At 40.8% G+C, this 19,535-nt stretch overlaps 1 protein-coding gene across 3 annotated transcripts in view; it reads left to right on the top strand.

Moving 5' to 3' along the window:
* Positions 1-19,535, top strand: part of CA8 (carbonic anhydrase 8) — a 94,620-nt gene that overhangs the window by 39,051 nt on the left and 36,034 nt on the right. For all 3 annotated transcript variants that reach the window (XR_004059346.1, XM_030938213.1, XM_030938211.1), the window contains exons 4-6: positions 11,300-11,395; positions 16,955-17,017; positions 19,312-19,360. Coding sequence is in view for 2 of the 3 variants with exons in the window: in XM_030938213.1 (XP_030794073.1) it covers positions 11,300-11,395; positions 16,955-17,017; positions 19,312-19,360 (208 nt within the window). In the remaining variant the exon portion in view is untranslated. The remainder of the gene's footprint in view (positions 1-11,299; positions 11,396-16,954; positions 17,018-19,311; positions 19,361-19,535) is intronic.

Here is a 19,535-nt window from a genome sequence, read left to right as displayed (position 1 = left end):
AAGGAGCAGATGTTTACTCTTGGAAAAGAGGCGGCGGGAGGAAAGACTGGCAGGAGGTCCCGGCAGGAAGCAGAGACAGTTCCTTCTGACGGTTTTACCTTTTCTGGGAGGCAGGTGACCTTGGCGTTAGAATATTAATGATGTGTATGCAGGGATGCTGACTGGTGGGCCTTTGGGCTGGATTTAAGGACAGCTCCAGCTGGCACTGTGTTTCGTAAATTGTGGAGTTTAAACACGTGGAGGCATGGCCCCAATGATTCAGTTTTTCGCAGCTCTGCTGTCCTCACTTCTGGAGACATTTGAGGTTGCGTCTGTGGCGGTGATCTGGCCTTCTATAATGGAACGCATTATTAGTTTTCTTTAAACTGTAAGAAAGCAAGTGGGTGAGTTCAGGCGGCATAACGAGAAGATAGCCCTGCTGAAAGTAAGTGACCATACTTGTGTTTTCCAAAGTGGGACGCTAGACCTTTCAGCACTGCCGACCTTTCTGTCATCACCTCCTGCTTCTCTGACTCGGATTCTGCTCTGGCCAGCGCTTACTCTGTATTTTCTAAAACCTTTCCAGAGACTATTCCTTGCCCTTGTAGGAGCATCACACGATAGACAGTCTGGTCTCCCTTTTACAGAGGAGACTCAGCTCAGGTAGCTTTCCCAGGAGCTGGAGTGAGAGTGCTCACTAACACCAGGTGTGCGGCTGATGTGCCAGCAGTGTCTTGGGTTGCAGACTCTCGCTTCCTTTCCCTGGTTTTTCTTGTCTCTGCAGAGAATGTTGCCATTCTTCCATGCTTTGTGTGAATACTCACACTGTGCATTCTACCCCGCTCAGTCTTCTCCACCCCTCCCTCTTGGGATCAGAGGTGGCATAGGTGGTGGAGCCACACTCCCTGTGTCCACAGTTTGGCTGTGTCACTTGTTTGCTGTGTAATCCTGGACAGGTTACTGTGCCTCCATTTCCTTCTTGTTAAACTGGGGTGTTGATGATGGTCATAGAATCTACCATTATAAAGATGCTAATGAGGATGGAATGAAGTAATATTTGTAAAGAACAGTGCTTGGCAGAAAATGTAACATCAGTGCCTATTAAATCAACAAAAATACCCACAGCATCCTTTAACATTTTTATTGTGCACTAATTGTTTTCACTCATCCTTTTCTTCTATTGGGCTACAAATTTCATATTTTTATTTATTTACACCCTGGATTCTTTTATAACAAGATTTGAGGTCTTTGCATTTCCAGTGTCAGAAGCAGTGAACACAAACCCTAGATACTGTCGGTACTCAATAAATGTTGAGATGAATGCTGCCATTATTTCAGAACTCGTTCATTATCGTGGCTCTCATTCAGGGATGAGCAGGGAGAGGATTGCAGCCATTAGTCACTGATTCACTGTATCGAATGAACAGATCCAATCTATAAATGACTTCCATTCTATAACAAGACCCATTGACAGTCTCTTTGCTTTCTTTATTTTACAAAATAGTAAATGAAGTAGGGAAGTTATAACAATTTAATTGCAGCTATAGCCTACAATTCAGGATTTTATTTTGTTTTGTTTTGTTTTGTTTTTTAAGAAAATAAAATGTAGGATATTTCCTGGAAATGAAGAAACCAGTGTTAAAGAATCAGTTTTAATTGCTTCTGATTTTACATTAAGTATAAAACATAAAAATGATGCAGTTTTTCTTTCTTTGATGCATGACTGTGCCAACAAGCTTTTCCCAACCTTTTGTAGTGAATTTCAATAAAGGAAGCTTCATTTCTGGGAGAGGAGTCCAATGGTGTTATGATGCCCTGTTCCTAAGGCAGCAGGAAATCAGTCAGTATTTAAAGAGGCAGTCATTCTGCTTTGAAATAAGATCTTCTTTTTATAAATTACATAGCACCAGTGCCTTTTAAATGGAAGATTCTGAATCCTAAGAACACTGTAAATACCTTTTGATATTAATGTCTTCATGGGGGAAGTTGGTCTGAAGCCCTCTGTCACATTCTCCTATCTTTCTTCTACCTATCTGTGTAAGACAAGACATAGTTAGGTTTCGGCAGACATAACAAGTAGGTGATAGCTAGAGATAGAATTTCAAATAATTTATGTTCCATTCCATGCTTTACAGTATTTTGTCACTGTTATATCTGTCTATACCTTGAATGTCCTTCTCTGAATAATAGCTGCATAATATATTGACAATGATGACTTAAAGCGTAACAGCGTCTGAAAATAATACACACTAAACCTTGATTTATCTGCTGATGAATGGGCTGCTTAATGTAATTATGAGTGGATCTAGAGAGAGATGGTGCTTTCTCTGTTAACTATTTTTCAGTTATTTAATGACCTATTTTGTGACTCAAATGTTTCACTTCCCATTTCCTTTTCCCCCTTTTTCCTTTTTTTTCCAGTGCTTACTATCTTCTTTCTTTCAATTTCCAGTATCATAAGAACAGCTGAGATATAACCCTTGTTTTTTTCTTTTTCAAAATTTTATAGCCCCCTCTGAGTGCTCTGAGAAGGGCTGTTTTGAGTGTGGTAGAGTATGGGTGGATGAAATACTTGGCTTCTGAAACTCAGAATCTATTGGGACCTGCTACCGTTTTCTGTAGTTGGATTTTTTGGGGGCTGAGGAAGGCAATTAAGCAAAATCAAGATACAGAAATGAACATCTGTGCTTGATGATTTTTTCCCTCTGTGAAGCTATACTCTATAGCGTCTTAGCTCAGAGGAAAGTTCTTAACCTCTATACATTGGGTAGAAAGTGGTTTTCAGGTCCAGTTGCATCTGAGTTCATGGGCTGCATTGAATGTTTATTATTTGTCAAAACTTAACAGCAACCTGTTATTTCTCTCCAGTTTTACTTTTAACCATTAAGAAAATAGATAGGAATATTAAAAAGTCAAAGGTGAACTTTGCTCCCTCTCAAACAGTGATTTCAGCTGACTTCTAATGTTTGTTTTCTGATAATCCTGCCCACCTTATAGGCTGATTGGCCTTGCTCCACTTGTTTTATCCTGATGTCTCTGTGTTCTGCCTTTTTGCCTTTCACTGGAAACTGCCATCTCAGTAACCTAAAAAAGATTAAGTCCAAAGTCTCTTTCTGTCCTCATTTTTCCTTGTTTCTTTGCAGCTGTCATAGCTTTGCTGCTAGTATCTCATTGACACTATTGATGCCCACACTGTCTTCTAGAAAGTCTGTTCTCTTTTAATGGCACTTCGGAATTTTCTGAGTTCCCCCCTGCGTATTTGATAGTCCCTCTTTCATTATCTCACCATTTTCCAAAGCTCAGTCTTTGGCCCCCCATCAGTTTCTCTCAAGACTTGATCCATGTATTAGTCTGTTTTCATGCTGCTGATAAAGACATAGCCAACACTGGGTAATTTATAAAGAAAAAGAGGTTTAATGGACTCCCAGTTCCACGTGGCTGAGGAGGCCTCACAATCGTAGTGGAAGGTGAAAGGCACATCTTACATGGCAGCAGGCAAGAGAGAGAATGAGAGCCAAGTGAAAGGAGAAACACCTTGTAAAACCATCAGATCTTGTGAGATTTGTTCACTACTACAAGGACAGTATGGGGGGAATTGCCCCCAAGATTTGATTATCTTCCACAGAGTCCCTCCCACGACATGTGAGAATTACGGAAGCTGCAATTCGGAATGAGATTTGGGTGGGTACACAGCCAAACCATATTAGTACATGAGTGAACCAACTGTACAAGGTCACATTTCTCCAGGGCAGGCTTGTCCAACCCATGGCTCGTGGGCCACATGCAGCCCAGGATGGCTTTGAATGCGGCCCAACACAAATTTGTAAATTTTCTTAAAACTTTATGAGATTTTCTTGCAATTTGTTTTTTCTCATCAGCTATTATTAGTGTTAGTATATTTTATGTGTGGCCTAAGAAATTCTTCTTCTTCCATTGTGGCCCAGGGAAGCCAAAAGATTGAACACTCCTGCTCTAGGGGTATCTGCTCCCTCTACCTTTAGCCCTTTCTCAAGGCAGCAGGAGTTCTGCATCTCTCACTAATGGGGCACTAGTTTGATGGTTCTGAAGTGGTTGTACACTCATATCTAAAACTGAATTCAGTTGTGGCTCACACCTATAATGCCAGCTCCTCTGGAGGCTGAGGTGGATCGTCTGAGCCCAGGAGTTCATGGCTGCGGTGAGCTGTGATTTTATCACTGCACTGTAGCCTGGATGAGAGCAAGACCCCATCTCTTGCAAAAACCAAACCCTCAAAACACCCCTGAATTTATCTCCCTTTCGATAAAATGATTCTGGTGAAAATCCCGGTTTTCTCCCCTCTTTCTCTTCCTTTTTCTTCCTGTCTGTTGGTTGAAGTTATCCGTCTCTGTCTCCCTTCCCACTGTCCCCCCTCCTCCCTGCACCCTTTATTTCTGCATCTCCAGCCTCCATCTTTCTGTCAAATGCCCATCTGTGCCTAGGAGGACAGGTAGGATTCTGGTGGGTATCAGGGCAGATTGGGGAAAGGCATTCCAGGTGAGAGGGCATAAGCAGAATGGGGAGGCTGTTGTGAGGAGTCAGTGTCATGCTTGGTTTGAGCGTGTGGGGAGAGTTAGGGTGGGGAAGGATGTGGTTTGAGAAATGTAAGCCTGATATGGATAGGAAATAAAGGAAATCAGAGATTTTCAACAGAGGAAATGTGGTGAAAGTTGTGTTAAAAGAGATTAGTTGGGCTTTGTAATGTAAATACCAGGGCCCAGGAGAGGTCTAGATGAGCTCTGGAGATAAAGGCTCAGGGGTCCCAGGTCTCAAACCTGGCAAGCGGGGTGGGAGGGGGACTTCTATGAAGAGTGTGTGGGTGGGAAGCTCCTTTGAAGAAAGTCAATGTCAGTTGTAGAAATGTTCATGTTGAGGTGGCAAGAAGACATCTGAAAGGAAAGGTCCCTGCATTTGCAGTTAGGAGATGTCACAGAATTTGTATGAGCGCCCAGGGCTGGGGAAAAGGAAATTTGTGAGTCATAATTGCCTTTTCAGTGTTTACTACTTTTTCCATTCCTCATGATTCATTCTTTGGTACTTTACTGCCATCGTGTTATTTATGCTAATAATAAATCTCATTTATCGTGAAGATAGCTTTCTGTTAAGCCGCCATGAAATCTTCAAACTTATTTTTCTCAGTGACAAATGATGATAAGGCTGTGGCATGTCACAGTTTCATAACTTTGGACAAATTTATCTATTCTGTGAGTTAAGTACATTAAGATGAACGTTTTGAACATTTCACAGGTGCTAATGGTAAGGCAGCATAATCAGTTGGGGGAATATGAAGTTTTGAGTCCTGTAGCAAAAGCTTGGTCCAAGATTTTCCCTGAAGCTGTAAAAGGATGCTTTATGGTTGTTTTCCTGTGGTCTGATTTTTTAACAGAAGACATAGTGGTCATCATGCTGCCAGAGTAATAATGGATCTTGGCTGTTTTATGTCTTTGTAATCCTGCCTCCTTTTGATGGGGTGGGGGGAAGAGTTATAAGGAGTGAGGAAGGACTCAGCTTTGATTGTTACAGAAAACCACTTTCTTCTACCCTGATGTGCCCAAGCATAGGAGGAGGCCAAACCTTTTGCCTTTTGAGGGAGAATGGCTAAAGGGAGCCTCGAGGCAGATTCTTTCGGTAGGAGGAATTCTGCTATTGTTGTTGGTAGCCATAGTAGGCTTTGGGTTCAGGCTGCAAGAGGCAGCCCCTCAGCCACCTGCTGTGCAGTGTGTTTACCAGGCAGAGCAGGTCCAGGTTCTTGCAGGCCTATGGGGCAGGGTACTGTCTGGGGTCATCTTTAGTCCAGTGGACCCTTGAGGAGTAAGTGACCCTATGCAGTAGCCCATCTATCTCTAAACAACAGATGCAGTGCTAATGCCGCCAACCCTTGCTCTCCTTAGAAATGGTAAGTGGCATTTACATACTTGGTTTATACTATAATCCAGTTGGCTGCTCTTCATTGTCAAAATCCATCATCCTGCTTCCCTTCCTTTGCTGGCTATATATAACTAATGCTAATAACAGTAAAACATGATAAGAATATAGGAAAAATAGTACTATGGGAAGATAAAGGCGTGAATAATCCAAGCTTTTAAGATACAGTCTACTGTGTTACAGAGAGACTGATGCTGAAAGAAGTTAGTGACTAGTGAAGTTCACAGAGCTAAAGTTGTAGAACTGAAACAAGAATCTTAAGACGAGATTCCTAGCTGAGGTCTTTTATGAGAGCACATTGCCTCTCAGAATTTATCAATGGAGTTGGAGAAGTGCACAGGGTTGCTGCCTCTGTATCCTGCCCTCTCCATAGACCAGACACACCCCAGAGCATATCCGGGCTCTTAGGCTTTGAAGTGAGTCTTGTGAGTCCTCTCTGCTGATAATAGCTGTCTACTTGGACTTTAATAAGACAGTTCATAAGATGTACTGCGGGCTGTTTCATTATTTCCTGAGCCATATCTGTAGTATCATATGCTTTTCCATTCAAACCTGTTTGTCTCCAGATGTCTTTAGCCACTGCATTAGAACAAACTTTGGAGCATGTATCCATAATATGTGTATATTTGTTAATAAATTATATTCATGTACTGATATGTATTTATATTATATATTTTATGAAGCATAGAAAAAGTTGAAATAAAAAACCATTCAATAAAAATAAATATAAGTAGAAGTTATAATATGTTATTTCTGATCATCAGAGGATTGTTTAGTCACTTCATCCCCCTTCCCCAAGGGGACCATGTTTTGTCTTAGAAGAATAAATCCCAAATGTTGTCATGGCTAAATGTTAGGGTCATTTTTCTTTATTCCCATTGGCATTAGTCATCATCAGATTTAAACTTCTATTGGTTACCATACTTTTTTTTTTTGTTTGCATGATCCGTATTAGGGTTCTCCAGAGAAACAGGGAGAGGGAGAAAGAGAGAGAAACAGAGGGAGAAAGAAGCGATTGGGATTTAATTTAAGGGATTGGTTCATGTGGTTGTGGGGGCTGGCAAATCTGAAATCTGCAAGGTAGGCTGAAAGCTGGAAATTCATCTAAGAGTTGATGTTGCAGCTTGAGTTTGAAGGCTGGAAACTCAGGCCAATTTTTATCCAGAGCTCTGGAGGCAGAATTTCTTCTCCCTTGGGGGACCTCAGTCTGTGCTCTTAAGCGCTTTAACTGATTGTATGGCAGAGGCCTGCTCATATAGTGGAGGGCATTCAGCTTTACTCAAAGTCTGTTGATTTAAATGTCAATCACATCTAAAGAGCACCTTCACTGCAACATCTCTACTGGTGTTTGATCAAACAGTTGGGCACCGTAGCCTAGCCAGGTTGACACATAAAATTAACTGTCCTGCATTCCTGTCATCATTTTTTAGCTGGGACTTTTGTGGTATCCTCCTAGCTTATATTCCAGCTTTCAATGTCTGCTACTTCCAATCCAGCCCCTGTACTATCAAAAAGACCTTTGAAAGAAAGAGGTTATTATGGGGGAGTTTGATTCCAGACTGCATACATAATATTCATTGAAATAATATATTGGTTTAGTGTTTTCCAGAATACAGCTATGATAACATTTAAAACTCTGTGCAGTCTGACCCCTCTAGCTCTCTAGCCTCAACTGTTGTCATTGCCAGACTTATGTACCCTCTAGCTACCCACCAAGGTACCGTTAGTCCTTTAAATGCACTTATAATTTTCCTGCCTCTGTGGCTTTGCTTTGTGAAACAGAACCAGCACTAATTAATATAAGGTACAATATGATAATATTATTGGAATAAAGAAGGGGGCAGTGGCAGAACAGATGTCGATGTGAATAATTCAAGCTTTTCAGATTTGAAAAGACTTTCTTAAGGTGAGCAGAAAGCAAAGGGTGAGATAGCTGGTATCATGGGCAGAATTGTGGCCCTGCCAAATTCATGTTGAAATGCCAATTCCTAGCACATCAGACTGGCCATATTTGGACATACGGTCACTGCAGAAATAAATAGGTTAAAAGGAAGTCATTAGGCAGGCCCTTATCCACTATGACTGGTGTCCTTACAAGAAGAGGAAATTTGGACAAGACTCCTAGAGAGGCAAGACCATGTGAAGACAAAGGGAAAAGGTGGCCATCTATAAGCCAAGGAGACAGTGCTCAAAAGGAACCAGCCCTGCCCACACCTTGATCTCAGACTTCCACCCTCCAGAAATGTGAGAACATAAATATTTAAGCCACCCAGTCAGTGCCACCTTGTGATGACAACCTTAGCAGACTCATACAGATGGAAAGGAAAGGCGTGTGGGGAGCAGAGTGAGCTAACTTGAGAGGCAACGCAGGTGCAGAGTGCTTGCCTGTGGGCCACGCATCTAGGTTACCACTACTAGGTTACAGCCGAAGGTTGGCTGAGTTCCAGAACGGGGTGGACATTTGCCTGGTACTTGAGTTAGCTGACCTCTACTGGTGTAGAAAGGGCGTCTGTCGTGATTTGTTTGGTCTGAAAATGAGAGAAAGGACCTTTAAGAGAAGGTTTATCAGAAGCAGGACAGAGCTTTGTTTTTTAAAGCTTGGGTCCCTTGTTATTGTGAAGGGAGAATCTCTCCTGCCCTGGAACCGCCAAGACTCAGGTGATTATTGAAGACACAGAAGGTAGAGTGAAGGATGCGTGGGAGAGCTGCTGTTGCTGCTTTCATTTTGTGTTATTTTGCTAGACATGCGGGGGTCATAGCAACCTTCTGTTATCCTTGTTAGCTTGGGTTGACTGAAGTGCCAACATTTCTCTTAATTTTTGTCTTTTGTTAAAAAGAATATTTTTTAGAGCAGTTTAACATTTATAGGAAAATTATAAAGACAGTACAGAAATTCCCATGTACTCCAACCCAGTTTCTTCTATTAGTAACATTTTACATTAGCATGGTTACATTTGTTACAATTAATGGACCAATACTGATATGTTACTAATCCATATTTTATTTAGGTTTCCTTAGTGTTTACCTAATGTCCTTCTTCTGTTCTGGGATCTCACCTATGACACCATATTGCATTTAGTTCTCATGTCTTCTTAGACTTCTTTTGGCTGTGACATTTTTCTCAGGCTTTCCTTATTTCTGATGACCTTGACAGTTCTGAGGAGTACTTACTGGTGAGGTATTTTGTGGAGTGTCTGTCACTGAGATTTGTCTGATGTTTTTCTTGTGGCTAGATTGGGTTATGGGTCATTGAGAGAAAACATAGCAGTAAAGTGCCATTTTCTTCACATATAAGGATACATACACCCTATCAACATGACTAATCACTGTTGATGTTGACTTTGATCATATAGTGTTTATTAGGTTTATCTACTGTAAAGTCACTATTTTTATCCCCGTTCCATACTTTACTGTTTGAAACAAAGTCATCACCCACGGTGCACACTTAAGGAGTGGGGACCCTTAGCTTTTTAAACACACAAAAAATGTGCAGCAACTTTTGAAGGGCAGGTGTGAGTGATGATGTTGCTGAATTGTGGGGAGTAGGGAAAAAGAAAAACCCATGCTTTTGTGGTTTATTAATGTTTTGTTTAAAAAAAGTCCCAAAATATTGCTGTGAGAAGTAAGAAAAATGTCAGTTGGAATTTTGCAATTTGTGGAATAAAAATTTATTTTAACCTTGGGCCTAGACCTGCTTTGTTGGTGGTTTAATTAAGGCAATCAGTTCTTACCTCTACCACTAGGACTCCTATGCTGTTGTTGCAGCCAGAGAAGGGAAAATTAAAATTGTCTTTTATTATTGAGAGATTATAGAACATGGTTTTCTTAAAAGCAGTGCCTTTCAGTTGCATTTACTGGATAGTCACAGTCTCTGTGGGTTTTTCACAGCCTCACAGCCTGACCTGGCTGAGTGAGCCATGGGGCAGTCTTTTCCTAGTTACCTGTTCTATTATTGATAGAGGATTTCATTACCTCCCTCTAGTGGTCAGTTTTATAATATCAGATTCTACTTGGATTAATTCAGCAGTGGTCCAATTTGTGGCCATCTTTATGATAGTTTTCTTGAATATATATATATTTTTTTTCTGAGACGGAGTCTTGCTCTGCCGCCCAGGCTGGAGTGCAGTGGCTGGTTCTCAGCTCACTGCAAGCTCCGCCTCCCGGGTTTACGCCATTCTCCTGCCTCAGCCTCCCGAGTAGCTGGGACTACAGGCGCCCACCACCTCGCCCGGCTAGTTTTTTTGTATTTTTTAGTAGAGACGGGGTTTCACCGTATTAGCCAGGATGGTCTCGATCTCCTGACCTCGTGATCCGCCCGTCTCGGCCTCCCAAAGTGCTGGGATTACAGGCTTGAGCCACCGCGCCCGGCCTCTTGAATATTTTAATATAAATGCTAAAATAAATAGTGGTTGAATTTTAAGTATGTCTTTTGGTATTAGAACTAATTTTAAAATGAGGCAATGTTGTAAGGCGGTAATTATAACTTGATGAAAAGCTGTAGTGATGAAGGTAACATTTACCTACCTACTATTATACTAAGCAGTATTTAGTATACTAAATACTTCGTATACTAAAGGTTTACCTACCTACTATTAGACTAAGAGCCTCAGTGGACATTTGGTTTTTAATCAGGAATTGACTTTGGCTTCTTGCAAGTGTTTTATCAGTGCTGTAGGAGCAAGTGCTTATTCTAGATAAGCTTGAAAGCTGCAAAGCTTTATGAGGCTAGGAGTGAGGGAGGCCTCTGAGCATTGTTTGTCATTTCTTCACAGATAAAATTTTATCTCCAGTGCAGGAAATAGCCTTCTTTTAGAGATTTACATCAGCATTTATTATTTTACCATGGCTTTAAATATGCAGCTTTTTTGTTTTTTTTTTTTTTTCCAGGATGCTATCTCTGGATATTCTTAGAAAGTTAAAATAATTTACTAGAACTACAGACTGGCTTTGTACATTTCCTGATGGAAATACTGGGTGATGTAGGATTTGATGATGCAGGTATTCATCCTTTGAATCAGTTCTAGTGTTTGTGCCCAGACTAGGAGTTTTGTTCCATGGAGATTCAAAAGGATGACATCCCAGGAAAGGTAACTGAATCCATGTGAAGTCTGTGAGTCCCTTTAGTCATCTTCCTCCTCATCAGGACGAAAACTGGACTTAAGAGGCAGCGATCCACTAAGCACTGCTTCTGCTCAGAAATAAGGAAGGAATTCATACAGAGAACTCGTATTAAGCCAGTAGTTTATTTGTGTCTACTTGTGATCCTCTTGCTGTGTGTGATACCATATAGAAATCGTAAAGAAATGGCTATATCTTTGCTTTTATGACTAGAAGTAGCACATTAAATGATGTGGTCTGTCTGTTGCCACTCACCCAGCTCCATCTGATCCACTGGAACTCCACTCTCTTTGGCAGCATTGACGAGGCTGTGGGGAAGCCGCACGGGATCGCCATCATTGCTCTGTTTGTTCAGGTAAACTCTCTGCTGTGATTATCGTATTGTTTAGAGATGCTAATCTCTAAATCATTTTGTAAAATACTTTTTATTCTCAATTTTATTGCTTAGAGATGAAATTACACACCTACAGAGAACACTTGATAAAAATAGAAAACTTGATCCTTGTGGTTCATCAGAATTCAGCCATATTCGTTGGTAGAAAATAGTTCCTTTATTTAAAGTTAGAAATTTTCTTCAGAGAAGCATTCAGGATCTTTGGAGAAATGATTGAGAAAATGACTCCTGAAGGTAGATTTTATTTTATGAAAAAGGTTTTCAGAAAATGTCTTTAGACCTTGGTTTACAGAAAAATCTTAAAAAAAAAAAAAAAAAACCTTTGCAGATATAGTCAATATAACGTTTAGATTTGAGCACTGTGGTAGGCAAAGGATAGTATATAAATTTACCTAAACATATGAAAGCAGGTCTTGTGCTTTCAGAGGTGAAAACTTAATTCAGTTTTTAAGGTGAATCTTCTAAATTTTGTCTTAATACCTATTTGACATCGTAAAAGATTTAGAGGTGAAAGATTACTTGGAAATTTTAGCTTTAAAGCTGCCATTAGGACCAGAAACCAGAGTTCCCGCTCTGCGTGGCTCTGGGCTGCCTGTTGGATAACCTGGGATTAGAGCATGTTAGCACAGTGTTCTTCAAAAACTTAATTTTCCAAAGAGAGTTCGATAATGGGCCCTTTTAAACTTGTTTTTTTATGGCATGTATATCACAAATTAATTACAAATATTTTTAATACATATCTCCTAGATGTTTCTTTATTGATGTTTGAAGGTAGCCATCCAGTTTAGGCTCTTAATATTTTAAAATCAGCATCTTGCAAATATGACACATCGTAGAAATTTAAAGGAAATCCTTACATTTTTCAGTGAGTCCTCTTACTATTTATTTCACAGCTTTGTCACAGGTGGGACCTACATTCCTTGTGTTTTATAACTGCATTATATAACTAGAAAGAAATCATAAAATATTAATAAAAAAGTTTTCATTATAGAAATATATTTTGATAATTTTTAGTATATTGAAGTAATAATTATGAAAGACTACTCTTATAACCCAAAAAAGTTAAAGTATCCAAATCTGAGAAATTCAGACAGTAGAAGGTACTAAAAGTGAGAATAAAAAATGGTAAAATAAAAATAAGAATGCAAATAACCATATAGTCATACATAGAAGGGAAAGGAACATTTCAGTTTCATCTTTGGAATTGGTACTCAAATTTTTGTGGATGGAATTAGGTGTGATAACTTAGTATTTTCACTTCCTGATTCTTACCATGTAACAGGTGACCTGGATTTGTAGAGCCCTGGACTGAAAACCCAGCCCCTTAGAACTAATGCGAAAATTTCCAAGAACAAGCTGCATTATTGCAGGCAAGGGAAAGCCTGGAGAGCAAGCACACTTTTTCTAACTTTTCATAAGTTTCTGTGAGGAAAAATTCAGGTTATCTGTGTGCAAATTCTCAGGAGAGAGTAAAATTGCAAAACTGAGAGCAAAATTTCAGGAAGGAGGGAAGGAGAGGGGAAGGGAAGGATGGGCTGAAATCCATCCAGGGAGTCTGGCCCTCGGGCTGGAGGAAAGAAATTTGGTGGGAGGGAAGTCGGAGGCATTGAGTAGACTTTCCTTCCAAGAAGTTTGGCCAAAGAAAGGAAGGAAGGACAGATGGGGCAATAACTAGCTCTGATGTCCAGTGAATCTTTTGAGATTTGAGATCTGCCTATAGTTTTTGTTTTTGTTTTTTTTTCCCTGAGCAATAAGAGCTATTGCAGAGATAGAGATTAAAAATGCTGGAAAGAGAGGGTGTCACTGATGTGGAAAAGTCCTGGAGGAGGCAAGAGGGCATGGGATGGAGAGCTTATGCAGTGGACTAATCTCAGATAGGAGCAGACCCACCCCTTCTCCAAAATAGAGGGCCAGGAGGAAAGGGTGGGCACACATGGGGCCGATTTGTAGGTGGAGAAAGGCAGGACATTAAGGGAGTTCATGCCTGATGACCTTCATTATCTCTGAGACACACAAAGCATAACTATTTATAGAACAAAGAAAACGTGGGTGTGGGATTGAGTCTTGAAATAGACCAGAAGGGGATGATAATAGACTTGGCAGTCACTGAGGGATTGGACACCTTTGGGATTGGACACTCCAGATCATACAGGACAGGGTATGATGGGTTGTTCTTTATCCAGGTAAAGGAGTAGAGAGTTCTAGTAAGTTGTTGTGTTGATCCATCACAGAGCAGATGATTTAGGAGGTAAAAGGATCAAAGAATGGAGAGTGGTTGGAGAGACATCATTCTGTCTAACCAGTCCCACACCATGTCTAGGCAGGACGGGGAAGGAGAAGAAGCCACAGGGACCTCCCAGCCTTGGCTCCTGGTGATCAGTGAAGGGGAGAAAGGAAAGAGCAGGAGAGCTGGATGACCCAGGGCATCTGGTCAGAGAGGCTAGTCTTTCAGGATTGAAGTTTTCGGAATGAGAGCACGGGGTTGGTTTGCTGAGGTGGAATGGGGCAGAAGGCCACAGACTGAAGGGTGAAGAGACTTAGGCCAGGGAGGGGCCTCCACCCCTGGATGCTGAAGCTGTCCAGGGTGGTAGCAGGAAGTGATGCCTGGGAGAGATTGTCTAGTGGGTCAGTAAGGGAGAAAGAAGGAGGCCTTGATAGCCTTAGAGGGTGGTTCCCTCGGGAGGATGACTTGAGCACGTGGGTCAGAGAGTTCCACAGTGAAGGGAGCAAGAGTGACTGGATCCCAGTCTGTCTCCCTGGGGGACTGCATGGCGTCTACTCAAAGGGCCTGCAAAAGAGCCATGCCCTTGGGCAGACCCAAGGGGTACAGGTAGATCAGGAAGTGGTGGGAGATGTTGGCAGAAATGCAGAGTTGTTCTGTTCTAGAGAGTGCAGTGGAAGATAAGGAGAGATTGAGTTAGAAGTGAAAAAATCAGGTGGTTCAGGGCTGAGATGCCAGGCAAAGAGAACGGACCAAGGTGGTTTGCATTTCCAGTGGTGGTGAAAGAAGGCAAAGGTGAGAGCTGAGATATGAGTTGTTCTCAAGGTTCCTAGTGGGCTCTTCGTACCAGGTTGTGTTATCTGAACAGTTGCTTACACGGTTTTAGCAGTTGGGGTGTGGAGATTATCATCAGTACTTGCTTTTTGCTGGTCATCATTTCTTCATACAAAAATTTGGCAAGGAAGGAAAAGAAAGAGATAGCATAATAACAGAGTTTATAGAATTTGCAAGATATAAAGTTTTGCCCATAAAGTAGAGTCTTTATGGGCAAATAGTAGAGTCTATAGACAGAAGGAGTTAGTAATAGTTCTTAAGTGCTACTGTATGGAAAAACTATATTTGATGCTCTAGGGCATCCAGATTAAGAATAATAATGGACATTAAGTGAATTATGATGACCCAAACCTGTTCTACAGTTTTTGTTTGATTTAATCTTATCTACAAACCTATCATTTTTATCCTCCTCAGCAAATAGCTGAAGAAGTGGAATGATGTAGAGGTTAAGTACACTTGCTTAAGGCCACACAGCTAAGAGGTGGCAGAGTCAGGATTGGAATCCAGGCAGTCCATTGCAAAGTGAGCCTGCTCCTGAGCTGCCACATTGAGTGGCCTTAGTGTTCATATGTGGACTCTTCAAAGAGTTTACACCCCGACAGGAGATGCCTGAGATGAAAGCAGACACCAAGTGCAGATGTAGGCCTCCCAGTGCTATAGCAAGGTTAAACCAGTAAGACAAAGAGAGGTCCGTTTCTCCTGAAGAATGGATAATGATTTCTGCCTAAAAATTCAGGCTGCTGTACCCACAGGTACATATGCATTAGGTTTTAATTTTTTGTTTGTTTGTTTTTAACTTTAGAAAATTTACTTTCTGTTTTTAGAGCCTATCTCAGGAATAATTGTAGACTCTTGGAAAGTAGTTCACGTCTTGATTGTTTAGAGCTGACTGGCCTACCTTAGGTGGAGCATTTCTTGTATCTCTCCTGTCCCTTTGGATGCTCTTTCATCTGCATGTTTTGCAGTTGGTTAACATTGGGAGAAACAGAGAATGTGAACATATCGACAGCTACTCTTGCTTCTCTTAGGTCATTCTCCAAATATCTATGTAGAAGGAGAAAAGCTGACAAAAGCAGTGATTGTTTATTTGAGGTTCTAAATGACCTCCATTACTCTCCTCCATTATCATGGACCATTGGAAATTGGTCAGATTTCACTTAAAGGTTTTAAAGCCAAAGTCAAGAATATTAAGTGTTAGAATTTTTTTGTCTCAATTTTTTTGGGAGCATTTTATACACTAATAATATATGGTGATATGTTTTTAAAAATAAGGCTATAAAAAGCACATTCTTATTTATTTAAAAATAGGTAGTTATAAAATTGTGTCTAGTAGTAATCAAAAAGGGTCTTGATTTTGGTGAATTTAACATACAAAATCACATACCTGCTTTTCTAAGTTAATATAATTTTTCAGTATTGTTAAAATCTTTATAGCAATGATCTATAGATGCCAGAGTTAAACATGGAAGGGTTTGAACATGTACTGAGTAGTTTTAATTCAAAAATATCCTTGATATTTTTATGTAACAGTATTTTATAATTTGATATATTATATGTAGCAAAATGAGTGATTCCTATACACAGTAAGAAGAATTTAGAATGATAGAATGAGTTCTTGGACATTTACGTATCTAATACTTTATTATACTAGCTTCATTACAACTTTTTTTTTTTATTTTTTTTATTTTTTGAGACGGAGTCTCGCTCTGTCGCCCAGGCTGGAGTGCAGTGGCCGGATCTCAGCTCACTGCAAGCTCCGCCTCCCGGGTTTACGCCATTCTCCTGCCTCAGCCTCCCGAGTAGCTGGGACTACAGGCACCAGCCACCTCGCCCGGCTAGCTTTTTGTATTTTTTAGTAGAGACGGGGTTTCACCGTATTAGCCAGGATGGTCTCGAACTCCTGACCTCGTGATCCGCCCGTCTCGGCCTCCCAAAGTGCTGGGATTACAGGCTTGAGCCACCGCGCCCGGCCTATTACAACTTTAGTTACCTTTAGTAGACATTGACCTAGTTATTAATAAAAGGCCATTTAAGTGTTCCTCCAAAAGGACATTCAGATGGACTGGAACCGAGTTCTGTTAGTTTTTTTTTTTTTTTTTTTTTTTTGGATGTAGAGTCTCATGCTGTCACCCAGGCTGGAGTGCAGTGGCATGATCTTGGCTCACTGCAACCTCTCTGCCTTCTGGGATCAAGCGATTCTTGTTCCTCAGCCTCCCAAGTAGCTGGGACTATAGGTGCGTGCCACCACACCCAGCTAATTTTTTGTATTTTTAGTAAAGACAGGGTTTCACCGTGTTAACCAGAATGGCCTCGATCTCCTAACCTCATGATCCACCCAACTCGGCATCCCAAAGTGCTGGGATTAGAGGCATGAGCCAGTACTCTCGGCCCCGTTAGTTTTTTTTTGAGTTAAAGCTAAACACTGAAAAATGTTGTGGTTGTGGTTTATGCTTTATATTTTTCAGATAGGAAAGGAACATGTTGGCTTAAAGGCTGTGACTGAAATCCTCCAGGATATTCAATATAAGGTAAGTCATTATTTAAAATAATACAGAAATACTGGTTGTGTAGGAGGTCCCTGTGACCACCTGCAGGCTTGATGCTTTGTTAGAAGGACTCACAGACCTCAGAAAAGCTGTTATCCTTGTGGTTATGGTTTATTACAGTGAAAAGAAACAGATCAAAAAGCAGAGGGAAAAGGTGCACGGAATGAAGTCCAGGGGAAACCAGGCACAAGCTTCCAGGTTTCCCCTCCCAGTGGAGTCATGTGAGGAGGCCCCTAATTCTCCTAGCAATGATGTGTCATAACATGTGTGAAGTGTTGACAACTACAGAAGCTCACTCTAGCCTTAGTGTCCAAAGATTTATTAGGGGTCAGTCATTGAAGCACAAAATGCCTGCAACATAACTGTCCTCAGCTACTCACTCTCTAGCAGCAACCCTCTCCCTGCCCTCTTCACCATAAGTCACATTGTTAGCATCAGCTTATCTGTTGCAATTGGTACAGTATGTCTGAAGGCCTCAGACATAACAACAGGAGTTCACCATAAATACAGCATGGCCCAAGGCTGCAGGCACACAGAAACACTCTTATCAGGTAGAATATTCCAAGCTCAGAGTTTATATCCCAGGAGCCAAGAGTTAGTCCTAAAGGCAGGCGTTTATATGGGATGTGCAGGATTTGAGCAACTCAGACCTGCTGAGTTAACCCTTTCCTACCTGCATGCTATTGGAAAGTTGTATAAATGAAGCAAATAAAAACTTGGGGAATCATATTTCAAAGTATTTACGTTAAATAAATTTAAAGAAAGAAAACAAATACACATATGCGGTAAGATAACATCCAAGAGAAGGTGGTCAACATGACCCTGCAATGATACGGCCTAGCATTGCTAGGAAGCCAATGCCACCACCAGGCTCAGCTAATTTTTGTATTTTTAGTAGAGACAGGGTTTCACCATGTTGGCCAGGGTGGTCTTGATCTCTTGACCTCGTGATCCACCTGCCTCTGCCTCCCAAAGTGCTGGGACTACAGGCGTGAGCCACCGCGCCCGGCCCAATGCCAGTCTCTCTTATAAGCAGTGCCTTCTTGGCTCACTCTTAGTCAGTTGAATATGAGTGGCCTGGGGGAGGGGAAGTAGTCCAGTCTTGTAGGGCTGCTGGAGATACAGAACAAGAGTTGAACTTGTTTAATTACAGGAGATCCAGAGACCCAAAGCCAGTTTTAAGAAAGATCAATTTGGGAATCAAGTTTGATTCGGTTTATACTAGCACAGCCCAGGGTATCCTGAACCAGGCAGAATCTCCACTGAAGATCTCCTGAGTAGGTTTGGAATGAACCCAGCTTCCAAGGGAAACCCAGTCCAGACAAAAGAAGCTGATAAAAAGACGGTGAGGGCACATTTTTGACTTATATTTGTACAACTGCAACGGGCTGTGGGCTGCGAAAGTTTCCTTTATTTCATCACCTAATAGGACACCAATCATTATGGAATTCAGGAGGATTGGGGAGGCAAGTAAGCTAGATTCTTTAATGTATAAAATAGTCCCAGGAAGTCAGGAAGGGACTTGGAGGTTATGCAATAACTTTCCCTATTGCATCTGTATCGATAGAGAAAAATCTTTTAAGAAACATCTGATTCACATGACAGGATTATTTGCCTCTAAAGTCTAAATAATTTAAATGACATGATTTAAAATGATGATCTTAAATGTGAATTGCTGAATAAGGGCACAAATGATTCCCTTGAAATTTAAATCTAGCTTTGATAAACACTGATTGGAACAGAATATTTCCATCTGTTTCAGATCTCCCTTTCCAGATGAGGAGAGCATCTAATATAGATCCCAGAGCTGAATTACCAAATCCAAATAGGACAAAACAAGAAGTTGCAAGCCAGGTTGTAGTGCCGAAAAGGTTAGGAGCTGAAATGAAAGCAAGCAGGAGGAAAGGCATTTTGAAAATTCCCCCATCCAGGGTTCAGGCATTTTACAATGAGAATTTAGCCCAAGTCTCTGGTATGAATGTTCTCAGAGCAGAAAAGGTAACTGACATGGGGCAGATGGGACCCCATGTGTAGGTTTCACACCAGGACTTACAGGGAGAATTAAACTGTGGTAGCAAAGAAAATAGCCATAGAATTAAAGCAGGAACCAGACAATGTTACTCCAGTGAGAAGGTGGAAGGAGATACCCACAAGTCTGTGGGACCTGATGAGGCCATTCAGAAAAGACTTCATTCTAATTTTTTAGTTCTAATAGATATTTATTCTAAAATCTAGAAATATTACATTAACATTGGGTAAACATTTTTTCTTTTCAGGGGAAGTCCAAAACAATACCTTGCTTTAATCCTAACACTTTATTACCAGGTGAGTATTTATCTGATTGCATAAAATGAATTTTAACAGTGGCTATAGTCACATTGTTTTCTTCAGACTATGTAAAACTATATGTTTGTTAATTAATAAAATTTATTTGCAATTTATATTCTCTTTAGCAGATATAATTTCCATGGAATATGGAAGTAAACCTTTTGAAATAATA

The sequence above is a fragment of the Rhinopithecus roxellana genome, chromosome 9 (genome assembly GCF_007565055.1).
Source record: "Rhinopithecus roxellana isolate Shanxi Qingling chromosome 9, ASM756505v1, whole genome shotgun sequence".
NCBI classification, from domain to species: domain Eukaryota; kingdom Metazoa; phylum Chordata; class Mammalia; order Primates; family Cercopithecidae; genus Rhinopithecus; species Rhinopithecus roxellana.
This window is presented reverse-complemented; position numbering and strand designations above follow the sequence as displayed.